Genomic DNA, 12,897 nt, shown 5'->3' on the forward strand with positions numbered 1-12,897 from the left:
AATTGTGCACACTATCCCAGCTACTCAGGAGGTCCTGAGTCCATTCACTTGCCCAGTACATTACTACTAGAGCTGGCATTTGAGAAAGCCACCACATTGAGGCTATTTATGACCCAGGAAATCATACAGAGACTATGCCACTTAATGCATTCATAATCAAAGCCAAATTACCCTACAAACTATACATCATAAACATATCCTTAAGGAAAAAAGTCCTGCCCTAATAAAAGTAAACTCAAAAATAAGAAATTATTGTTACTTCAGATGCAAAGGAATCAGTGTAATAATACTAGAAATTAAAAAGAAGCCAAGATGCAATGTCACTCTTAAAGGAACACAGTAATTCTCTAGCAATGGATCCTAACCAAGAGAAATCTTCGAAATGGCAGAAAAAGAATTAAAAATACAGATTGTAAAGAAGGTCAATGACATACAAGGGAAATCTAAAAACCAATACAAAAAAGTCAGAAAATCAACTCAAGATATGAATGATAAATATACTAAAGAGATACATTAAAAAAAAAACACAACAGAACTTCTAGAAACAAAAAAAAATCATTGAAATAATTAACCATATAGTTGAAAGTTTCAACAATAGACTTGACAAAGCAGAAGAAATACTCTTGGAACTTCAAGACAGGTCTTAGAAATAGAGTCAGACAGAATTTTTAAAAATGAACAAAGTCTTTGAGAAATATAGAATTATACAAAATAACAGAACCAATGAATTAAAGATATTCACGTAGAAGAAGAAAGAGAAAAAGGTTTGGAAAACTAATTTGAGGAAATAACTGAGGAAAACGTTCTAGTCTAGCAAGATATAGACATCAAGATAAAAGAAGTTCAAAAAAATCTAGAAAAAATACATTGCAAAAGAAGGACCTCACCAAGATATATAGGCATCAGACTAAGAACCAACATGAAGAAAAATAACCTAAAATCATCATGAGAAAAGTGTCTAGTCATCTGTAAATGAGAGCCCACCAGACTAATAGCAGACTTCTTAGCAGAGACTTTATGAGCCAGCATGGAGTGGGATTCTATTATCAAAAGTGGTTAAATTTTTAAAAAATGTCAAACTCAAATTATGTATCCTTCTAAGACAGCTTCATAAATTAAGGAAAAATAAAGTCTTTTCCACTCAAGCAAACACTGATAGAATTTGACATCTTTAGACTGGTCCTAGAAAAATAGGCAAAGGAGTTCTAAACGTGGAAACAAAATATCCATACTCACCATCCTAAAAACCCATGAAAGTATAAAAAAACAATCACACAAGTAAGGATGGCAAAGAAAGAAAATGGCAACATGATGCAACTCTACCAAATCACAAAAAGAGAAAAAAAGAAACAAAGAATCTACAAAGCAACTAGATAACAATATTATGACAGGAACAAAACCTCAATTATCAATATTAACTTTTAACAGAAATGGTTTAAATGCTCCATTCAAATGATACAGATTTGCAGAATGGATAAAAACAACTATGGATTAACTATATGCTGTTTACAAGAAACTCACTCTTAAAGACACACAGACTAAAGGTAAAGGGGTGAGAAAATGATATTCCATGGAAATAGAAACCATGAAGCAAACAGGAGGCCAGGTGCAGTGGCTCATGCCTGTAATTCTACTACTGTGGGAGGCTGAGGCGCGTGGATCACTTACTGTCAGGAGTTTGAGCCCAGCTTGGCCAACATGGTGAAACCCCTCTCTACTAACAATTCAAAAAAAAAAAAAAAAAAATCCCGGCATGATGGTATGTGCCTGGAATCCCAGCTACACAGGAGGCTGAGGCAGGAGAATCACTTGAACCTGGGAGGCAAAGGTCGAGGGAAGCCAAGATTGTGCCATTGCACTCCAGCCTGGATGACAGAGTGAGACTTCTTCTCAAAAAACAAGTACAAAAACAACAACAATAACAAAACAACAACAACAAAACACAGAGTAGCTATACTCATAAGATAAAACAGAATTTAAATCAACAGTAAAAAATGTCAAAGAAAAGTGATTATATAATGATAAATGGATTCATCTAACAAGAAAATATAAAAATCCTACATCTATCTGCACCCAATCCTGGAGCACCCAGATTTATAACACAAATATTACTAGACCTACCTAAAAAGACAGAAAGCAATATAAGAATAACGGAGGACTTAAACACTCCACTGACAGTACTATACAGATTATCAAGGCAGAAAATCAGCAAGGAAACATTGTACTTAAAATCGACTTTAGACCAAATTGACCTAACAGATATTTATAAAACATTCTACCCAACAACAACAGAATATATACATTCTTCTCATTAGCACATAGAATGTGCTCCAAGAAAAACCATGTATTAGGCCACAGAGGAAGTCTCAATACATTTTAAAAAATCGAAAGCGTATCAAGTATTAAAGCAGGAGCAGCGGGAAACAAACCCCTTGAACACTGAACTGAGGAAGGAAGAGGCTTTTTATTCAGCCGGGAGCTGCCGGGGCTAAAGCCTTATTCACCAAGGTCCTGGAGAAGCAGATTCTTTCCTCTTTTATAGGCTTACAATGCTACAGGGGAAACTGAGGAAAAAGTATGTCATTTTCCATTGGCCGTACATTCAATCTTACAATCTTTTGGCTTTATTGATTTGCTAGTTCATATGCAGTGCGAGCAGGGGCAGGCAGGGGAAGGGGCTTACAGAGACAAACAAAGGCAGTAAATTATTAGTTGGCAGAGGTATTTCCAGGAGGGAGCCTGTGTCATGCAAACGTGGGGGATGTGACTCAGTGCCCGGCTGTGGCCGGTAGTGATAACATTCATTTGCAACTCTTTCAAGGCTTATAGATATCAGAGACGCTGGGAACCAAAAAAAAAGAGTCATCTTCTCAGTCCTTGGGCCTCTTTATGGTCTGATCAGTGGCATCAGCAAGTCGCCTGACCACGGATTCAAGCTCTCTGGAATTTTATTTCTTTTTCCACCCTCCTTCCCATCTGGAGGGGAGGGGAGGGGAAAAAGGAGGTGGAGACCAGGAAGCAGAAGGAGGCAAGGGGGTCTCCCCTCTCAGTACCTTCTTGGACAAAAGTAGAATAAAACCACAAATCAATTCTAGGAGGGACTCTTGAAAAAATGCAAATACATGGAAATTAAACAACACACTACTGAATAATATTTGGATTAATGATGAAATTAGGATAAAAACTTTAAACATTTTGGAAACAAATGAAAATGGAGATACAATATACCAAAACCTCTGGGATACAGTAAAAACACTGCTAAGAGGAAAGTTTGTAGTGCTAAATGCCTACATCAAAAAACTCAGAACACAAATTAACAACCTAATGTCACACCTCAAGGAACTAGAAAAACAATATCCAAACATAAAGCTAGCAAAAGAAAAGAAATAACAAAGATCTCAGCAGACCTAAATGAAATTGAGGCCAAAAAAAAAAAAAAAAAAACAAAGAATCAATTAAACAAAAAGTTGATTATTTCAAAAGATGAACAAAGTTGAGGCCAAGTGAAGTGGTTCACATTTGTAATCCCAGCACTTTTGGAGGCCAAGGTAGGCAGATACTAACGATAATAATCAGCCATTAAAAAAATAATCACATCTTTTGCAGTAACATGGATGGAACTGGAGGCCATTGTCTTAAATGAAATAACTTAGAAAGTCAAATATCACATGATCTCACTTATAAGTGGGAGCTAAATAATGTGTACATAAGGACATAGAGTGGAATAATAAACATTGGAGACTCAGAAGTGTGGGAGGTGTGACGGGTGTGAAGGATGATAGATTACTTTGACGGATGTGAAGGATGATAGATTACTTAATGAACACAATGTATACTATTATACCAAAAGCTCAGACTTCACTGGTACACAGTATATCCACGTATATCCACACATGCACTTGTACCCCCTAAATTTATACAAATAAAAAATAATTAAAAAACATAACCATGATGGAGAAGAGGAGAATGAGCTGCCTAAGGTCAGGTATATTTATCCAAAATGTAGGATTTTTTTCAAAGAGTAAAATGAAACTTTCCCAGTGAGACTGGGTAGATGAGTTTATTGGCAAAACAGTGATTGAAGAGATGTACCACAAGGTCTAGGCTGGTTAGAAAAGAAAATGAAACCATAAGGGACTAACAGATAGTGAAAAAGGAGATGTGATGGTGGCTTTAAAATATGTATTAAAAGTCTTTGTTATTCCTCCCTTTAAAGCTAGAGCCTACTAGCTCTATGAGCTCTATGAGGTCACTCAGATAACCTTATGGAGTGATTCACATGGCATATCTGAAGGCTCCTATCAACAACCACCAAAGTGAGTGAGCCATTTTGGAAGTGGATCCTTAAGCCCCAAGCAAGCCTTCTGATAACAGCAGCTCTGGCTGATATCTTGACTACAACCTCACGAGAGATGACTAGAATCATCCAGCTAAATTACTTCAGAACTCTTGGCCCACAGAAACTGTGAGACAATACATGTTTGTTTTTTACATTGCTAAATTTGGGACAAAGTGTTGTGTAGCCAAAGATAGCTAATACACACATTAAGGTCTAGAGAGTTCGAAGAATCCAATAAAATGTGTGGATCAAAGAGCTCAAGGGAAAATAGTTGGAGTCAGAAAAAATAATGTTTGAATTTAAAATTTCAGAAGTAATGTAGTTTTCTTAGTGATAACAGAATTAAAACTATAGCCATTATTGTGGATGGCTGAGGCGAAGTGGAAATAAAAGTCACTGGAGAGGAGGATTTCATGTGTCCTCAAGAATACTGTTGTTGCCCAGGATCACCAAATACCATTAAATAAGAGCCCTTATCCTAGGATGTCAGAGCTAAAAATAACATATCATTGTAAGTTATATAGTCCGTATGAGTGGACTTGGTTTGTTTCTCAAAATGTGGCCCAAGGAGTATCCATATTAGAAACACCTGGGGTACTCTTCCGACATGCCCGTACATCAGAACAAATAAATACTAATATCCAAGGGCAGATTCCAGAAATTCTCATTTTATCAAATTATTCAGGTGATTCCCAAGTACACTAACTTTTAGAACATCTGTTTTAGCTCAACTTCTTTAAGGTTCTGCCTTTAGAGGCCAATATCTTATTTTGATGCTAATACTCTCCATTATACAAAGCTGCCTTTTGTGCCCAGTTAGTGGCAATTGATAAATTTACAATAATAAATCAAGGAATATTTAAGAATAAATAAAAGAAAATCCAAATTCTTTATATAGATCTGGTTCCTACCAGACTCTTCCATCACTTTCTGCCTTACTCATGGTGCTCCAGTAAGTTTATTCCCACCTCCTGGTCTTTGCATTAGTTGTTCCTTCTGCTTGGAGTGCTCAGATATTAACGGGAGTAGGCCCACTTTTTATTCAAGACTCAGCTGACACATCTGCTCCTTCAGGAGGTATTCCCAATCTAAAGTAATTTTCATCCCAAACCAGAGACTAAATACTATAGTCACTCTCTATAGCATTTATCAGCATTTAAAACAATCTTGTTAATTTATTTCCTGTCTTAATCAAAATATACTTAAGTTCCCTGGGACCAGGGATTGTGTCTGTGTTGTTCACTGCCTCAAGCCCAACATATATTTTTTTTTCTGACTTTTTAAATATTTCTGCTACTAATTGTGACGTCACATAGACATTTTCTGAAAATTATATTTCTTTTTATTCTCATAAACAATAGCTCCCTGTGTCCTATAGATCATTCTTACATAAAGTTAAAGCATTTAGTTGATTTTAAAAAAAAGTCAATCATAAACTTCTGTATTTGTGGATAAGGGCACTAAAGCATTAAATGCATTCCACTGATTTATTCTTTATTGTTCATATAGGAAAAGATGGGTGTAAAGGAATTATGATTTTTTTTCTATTTATTGAAAAAGTTAATCTTGCTTTTATTTATTTACTTATTTTTTTAAACCTTGATTTTAGGTTCTGGGGTACATGTGAAGGTTTGTTATACAGGTAAAATCATGTTAAGGGGTTTGTTGTAGAGATTATTTCATCACCAGGTACTAAGCCTAGCACCCAATAGTTATTTTTTCTGATGCTCTCCCTCCTCCCACCCTCTACCCTCAAGTGGGACCCAGTGTCTGTTGTTCCTCTCTTTGTGTTCACGTGTTCTCATCATTTAGCTCCCACTTACAAGTTGCAAACGTGATATTTGGTTTTCTGTTCCTGTGTTAGTTTAAGAATAAAGGCTTTCAGCTCCATCCATCTTGCTTCAAATGACATGATATTCTTTTTTTGGCTGTGTAGTATTTCATGGTGTACATATACCACATTTTCTTTACCCATTCTAACTCATGATTGAGCATTTAGGTTGATTCCATGTCTTTGCTATTAGGAACAGTGCTACAATCAACATATGCATGCATGTGTCTTCAAGATAGAACAATTTATATTCTTTTGTGTATTCACTCAGTAATGATATCGCTGGGTCAATTGGTACTTCTGTTTCTAGCTTATTGAGGAATTGCCATACTGCTTTCCATAATGGTTGAACTAATTTATATACTCACCAACAGTGTATTAGTGTTCCCTTTTCTCTGCTAGCTCACCCAAATCTGTTTTTTTTTAATTTTTAATAATAGCCATTCTTACTAGTTTGAGATGGTATCTCATCATGGTTTTGATTTACATTTCTCTAATGATCACTGATATTGAGCTTTTTTTAATATGCTTGTTGGCTGCATGTATGTCTTCTTTTAAGGAGTATCTGTCATGTCCTTTGTCCACTTTTTAATGGGGTTGTTTTTCTTATAAATTTGTTTAAGTAATTTACAGAAGCTGGATATTATTTTCTCCAGTTCTGTAGGCTGTCTGTTTACTCTCTTGATAATTTCTTTTGTGGTACAGAAACTCTTTAGTTTAATTAGATCACATTAATCAGTTTTTGCTTTTGTTGCAATGCTTTTGGTGTCTTTGTTATGAAATCTTTACTAGCTCCTATGTCCAGAATGGCATTGCCTAGGTTATCTTCCAGGGTTTTTATAGTTTTGAGTTTTACATTTAAGTCTTTAATCCATCTTTAGTTAATTTTTTTTGTGGTGTAAGGAAGGGGTTCAGTTTCAGTCTTCTGCTTATGGCTTGCCAGTTTTCTCAGCACCATTTATTGAATAGGGAGTCCATTAATGGGTATATACCCAAAGGAACATAAGGCATTCTACTATATAGACAAGTGCATGGGTCTGTTCATCACAGTACTATTCTCACTAGCAAAGACATTGACTCAACCTAAATTCCCATCAACAGTAAACTGGATAAAGAAAATGTAATACATATATAACATGGAATACTATGCAGTCATAAAAGAGAATGAGACCATGTCCCTGGCAGCACCATGGGTAGAGCTGGAGGTCATTACCCTTAGTGCACTAATGCAGAAACAGAAAACCAAATACTGCCAGTTCTGACTCATAAGTGGGAACTAAATGATGAGTATGCATAGACACAAAGATGGAAAAAATAGACACTGGGGTCTACCTGGGGGTGGAGGGTGGAGGGACTGAAAAACTATCAATTGTTATGCTTATTACCTGCATGAAGAAATAATCTGTACATCAACCCCACTTGACAACAATTTTCCTATATAACAAACCTGCACACATACCTGAAGCCAAAATAAAAGTTAAAGTTGGACAAGAAGCAACAACAACAAAACATGGGTGTTACTGAAATTCCTGAAATTTGGGGAAAATAAGATTGCTATAAATTTACTCTAAGCTTATTTACAATTTTAAGACATTTTCTATTTGTCTATCTGTTGATTACTGTGAAACAAACTTGACTGATATTAAAATATATAAAACGTGTGCATCAATCAGTTATGAACAAAGTTAGCTTGACAAATCTAGGTATACCATTTATTTAATATACAGAAATGTTGAATTTTGATGAAGTTATTGACAAATACACAGAAGTTAAGGCTCAAAAACAGAAACCTGTAATATTAGTATTCATTCCTGTGGTAGACCACAGTGTAGATATAAGTTTTTTCCTTTGAAAAATGCATTAATGCAATTACAACACCTTGATCCATTTTTTCCTTTTTGGTTCTGTACTATTTATTTTGTATTTTACTTTTATATTGGCATATATATGTATGTATATGTTTATATTAAGTTCAATAAAAGAAAATAGTTACTCAATGTTCCTTTTGTAGCCAGTATTATTAGTTTCATTTCATCATTATTTCTTAAAATAATTTTTTCATCTACAGGATAGTTCTGTAAAAAAAGGATCTGTTTTGGGTATCAAACGTGATAGGTATCAACTAATGCCTAGTATATAGTTTGCACTTAATAAATATTTGTTGACTGAATGAATGAATACATGAATTAATATTGGGACTGTTAATGGGCATATTATGAGCATCTTCTTACCTCAGAATCCTTCATGGAGGCCTATGGAAGACCTTGCTCCTGTTGTGAATGTTGCAATATATCCTTAGTATATTCTCCTGATAGCACCAAAATCATCCTCTAAAAATGTAAATTAGATCACATCACACCTTTGCTCAAATTCCTCCAATTATTTCCCATCTTATTCAGAATAAAATCCAAATTTATTTTGGCGGCATGAAAGCCCCTACACTGTGTTACTTCGCTACCTCTGAAATTATCGCTCCAGCCTCACTGGATTTTTTCATTACTATTCGTTCTGCTTGGAACCCTCTCCTCTAAATTCCTGCAGGACTTTTCTCAAATGAGCTTATCAGAGAGTCTTTCTCTTATTGATATAAACCAGTATCCCACCTCATTCCCATAGTGTTATATTTTCATTCACAGCATTTGTCTCTTTTACTCCTGTAATTATAAGCTCTATGAGGAAGCCACTATGTTTTGTCTGTATCCCGAACAACTGCCCAGTATAGAGTAAGCTCTCCGTGATACAGTTTTAGAATGAATTAACTTACCCATGTTTCGCAGAGGTAATAAGTTCTTTTTCTGACTACATAATTATTAAAGCAGCTAGACTTGGGTATTAAGTCCTTATCTAGACATATGATATATGCCTGAAACAAAATAATTAAAAGTTCTGCCCCCAGGAAAATAACTCTCAACTGGACTATGGATAATATTCTGAAAGACTTTATCTGGGACTGGGAGGGTCAACCACAAGGGTCAAGTTTCTCTGGAAGACAGCTGACTAAAACTGCAGCGGCAGCCGGAGAAGGGCGGAGAAAAGGCGGTAACTGGCAGGCAAAAGGCGTAACGGGGCGGGGCTATCATAAGGCGAGCCTAGTTGAACTGATTTGTCCCTCTCCGCTCTCCGTCTGAAAACCTTGGCCGAAAGGGTCGTAGACATGGCCGCGATCAGGGTAAGCGGAAACGAATTTGCTTAATTTCTGTAGCTGCCGATAGCATCCCGGTAACAGTAAAAGGGATCCTACTAACTTCCGAAGGAGCCCCGGAGCAAGGGGCGGGGTGGCGGTGGGTTGTGAGATAATTGCAATCATTCTCATTTGCAGCCTCAAGACACCTGCCTCTTCCCATGAGGGTTTTAATCAACCTGGGACACTGCTCCCTCAATCCCCTGCAGTTGTTGATTTACACAGTGGCACAGTACAAAACTGGGAAACGGCTAGGTGAAAATGGCTGGCCAGGCGACGAGCCGCTGTAGAAGTTTTGGTCTTGAGCTACAACAATCAGAAAAAAATATATATCCTTGGGATTTGTCTCGATGCACAGGGCAAGGCCTCATGACCTTATGGAAGGACTTTGTTGAAACATTATTTGGGGTGAGACAGACCAGGATAGAGACGTCCTATAGTCTCTTAGCAGTGCGCTGGTTTACACGTAGTGTTGTTACTCTCTGCTCGAATAACCTGTTTTCTTTCGAGTTTTACGCTGGGAAAGGTGGCTTTACTTGGGAATCCGCGTACAGTAAGTGACTCAGCTGGCTGCTTGCTGCAGTTCCCTAAGTAGTTTTAAATAACGGTAGTTTACAGATATTTACGTAGCAGGTTTTAAGTGTAAAATACTCTGTTAGGCTTGCAGGAGATACAATATGAACAATTAAGTTCAGCTGAAGTTTGATCGGCGTTAGGCTTGCAGGAGATACAATATAAACAAATAAGTTCAGCTGAAGTTTGATCGGCAGTGTCCGCCTTGATTCACCATTGTCACTTCATTTTTGCAGTTCTGGTTCTCGTACTTCATCTGAGTTCTTTCAACAACCTCCTACCTGAACTTGCTACCTCAAGCGTGGCTCTCATGTAATCCACTTTCCTCTGTGTTGCCACAGTACCAAAATGCGAATCTGATTTTGCCCCTCCCCTACGTAAAAACGATTATGGGCACACCATCATCTCCCTTGTAGGATCAGGTCATATTCTTACATCTAGAACACTTGATTTTGCCTTGACTTTCCAGCTTCATCTCTTGTCACTCAGGATCCCTCCTCCTGTCAATATTGAGCTACTTGCTTGACCCCTTGATGCTTTTTTACGTGCTTTTTTCTGGGCCTAAAGAGCCTTTCCCATCTTTATCTAGTTGTATTTATAGTTCATTCATTCATTCAACAGGTATTTATGTACAGCCTCCCCATGTGAAAAACACAAAAATGCCTTGTCTAAGAGTGTCTCGGCACTATCTTAACCAAGCATTTATTCATTGCAGATAATGGACTACTCACTTGTCTGTTCTAGCTACCTACCTTATAAGTTCCTTGAAGACAGTAATTGTATTAACTTTTGTATCCTGAGTACCTAGCACCTTAGTACCTAGCACAGGTCTGGTGTATATTAGGTAGTCAACATGTTCTGCATGAATAAAGTGTCTGGCGATGAGGACAAAAGAAATTAAGTGCTGGAGATGTAACACATATAACACAAATGACTGTGATTCAGAGTAAGGGAAGTTTCTTACCTCAAGACAAGTACAAAGTGCTCTGAGGGTGAAAAGGAGAGATAGCTCACACTTGGTTTGAAGAGAGTAAAGAAAAGCTTCATGGAGAAGGTGCAGAGACAGAAGGAATGGTCAGTAGCAAAAAGGAAACCAGAATAGTGTGTTGTCATTGAAACTTAAGAGAGTTGAACAGTCCTTTGATTTCACCGTTAGTAAGTTCCTGCAGCTATCATTTATTACGTGCTTACTCCAGGCAAGGCACTATGCTACAATACATTACGTGTGTTAATTCACTTATTCTTAAGGCAACTTTATGTGGTATGTACTATTACCATTTTACAGATGAAAATTAAGGTTTAGAGAAGTTAGATTGTTCAAAACCATGCTAATAAGAGCTGAGGTGAGCTAAAGAGATAGAATATTAGAGGGACAGCCGAGATTGCAAGGGGTTAAGAGAAGAATAAGGAATGGAGAACCGGCATTCATTTAGCACCTACTTTGGCCAGATGATTTACATATATTATTTTACTTTAATCCTCTTGATGACCCTAAGAAATGGATAATATATCCATTTTACAGATGAACAAACGAAGGCTTAGAAAAACTGCTTGCTCCAAATCATACAGCTGCTAAGTGGAAGAACTAGGTTCAAACAGGTATCTTTGTCTGCAAAATCTTTCCATTCCTCCTTGCTTCCTCTGAAAAGGAGTTACACATTACTCTTTAGAGAAGTTTGGTGGTGAAAGGAAGGAAAGAAATCTTGGAATGAGGGTAGCAAATTCCATAAAAGCTATCTTTTAATTAAAAAAAAGAAACAACAACAACAAAAAAACAAACAGGAGACAGGAAACTTGAGCTACTTTCAAGACAAAGGAAAATGTACCAGGAGGTATATAGAGGGAAACATAATAGTATTTACAGCTATTTTGTTATTGAATATTGACTATGTGCTAGGAATTTTGCTAAGCAGTTTATGTGGATTCTCTCATTTATGTTTCACATTGGCCCTATGAATAGGAACTGTTATTAATCACCTTTTTACAGGTAGGGAAATAGAAACTTAAAAAGGTCAAGTAACTCCAAGCTCACACAGGAGTAAAATGGTAGAGCTGGATCTGAAATCACATGGTTTGAGTCCTGAACCTGGACTCATAACCGTATTTTGTAAGAAAGTGGTAAAATCAAGAGAACAAATGGAAGAATTAACCTTGGCAAAGAGGAGATATTTTGCTTCAAAGGCCAGAGTTGGTAAAGATAGAAGGTGATGATAAAGAGAGATTTTGAAGAACAGAGGAGGTAGAGGAGCGAGCTCACACTGCGTGTCGGTATCTTCTGGGTATAAGGTCATCTGCTGAGAGATGAAAATGTGGCTTTAGGAGAATAAGAATGGGATAGGCTTGGAAAAGGTGCTGTAGGAAATTCAGTGAAGTATCAGTAGACATTGAATAGAATATTAATAATTGCAGAGTAGTGAGGCCCTGGTTAACGTTGGCTCTAGTAGTGACTTTCTCCAGCAGTGTTCACAGCATAGAACGGGAAGAGGAGACAGTGGGAGTGCTCAAGTGCTGAGTGTTGTCAAGGTGAGAATGATAGAAGATCTAGGGAATTTATCCAAATAGTTATCCACTCTGGAAAAGGAGACAAATGAAGAAGAAGATTGAAGTGGTGGACCAGGGTACTAGATTTATGGCCATAGTGACAAAGAAGATCTAGTTCAAAAAGAGTGGGAGAGTTGAAAGAACATTCTATTTTAATTAGGGAAATTTCAAGTATTTAGGATTTTGGCGGTGAAACAGTTTCTGATCATTGCAAGGTAGGGTAACTCTATTAGAAATGGCTAAGATTTGTGGAGATTGTGATGCTTGAGAAGCTAGAACTGTACTGATTTCTCCTGTCTTCTGGACTCGAAGAATTTCTGGGGGTCTGGCCTTCATTTAAAAGGATTTGGAGGAATGTATAATAGTAGTGTCAAATAAAAGCAAAATTTCATTAATGACAGAGGTTGAGAGTGAGTTTGAGGACAATTTGGG

General features: G+C 37.0%; 1 protein-coding gene and 1 long non-coding RNA gene across 4 annotated transcripts in view; one reads left to right on the forward strand and one right to left on the reverse strand.

Moving 5' to 3' along the window:
- The window catches only part of LOC141582746 (uncharacterized), a 35,447-nt gene extending 26,359 nt beyond the window's left edge, over positions 1–9,088 (reverse strand). The window contains exons 1-2 of the long non-coding RNA XR_012515624.1: positions 8,935–9,088; positions 8,402–8,500 (exon numbers count right to left, since the gene is read on the reverse strand). This is a non-coding gene — a long non-coding RNA (uncharacterized LOC141582746). The remainder of the gene's footprint in view (positions 1–8,401; positions 8,501–8,934) is intronic.
- A 174-nt stretch (positions 9,089–9,262) lies between these two features.
- APOOL (apolipoprotein O like) overlaps positions 9,263–12,897 on the forward strand; it is a 72,174-nt gene continuing 68,539 nt past the window's right edge. Inside the window, exon 1 of one of the 3 annotated variants that reach the window (XM_039475498.2) lies at positions 9,263–9,339. In XM_039475498.2, coding sequence (XP_039331432.2) covers positions 9,325–9,339 — 15 coding nt within the window. In that variant the 5' untranslated portion in view covers positions 9,263–9,324. The remainder of the gene's footprint in view (positions 9,340–12,897) is intronic. The other 2 variants (XM_074392164.1, XM_074392165.1) reach the window with 2 other exon arrangements.

Source organism: Saimiri boliviensis, chromosome X, assembly GCF_048565385.1.
Source record: "Saimiri boliviensis isolate mSaiBol1 chromosome X, mSaiBol1.pri, whole genome shotgun sequence".
Classification (NCBI taxonomy): domain Eukaryota; kingdom Metazoa; phylum Chordata; class Mammalia; order Primates; family Cebidae; genus Saimiri; species Saimiri boliviensis.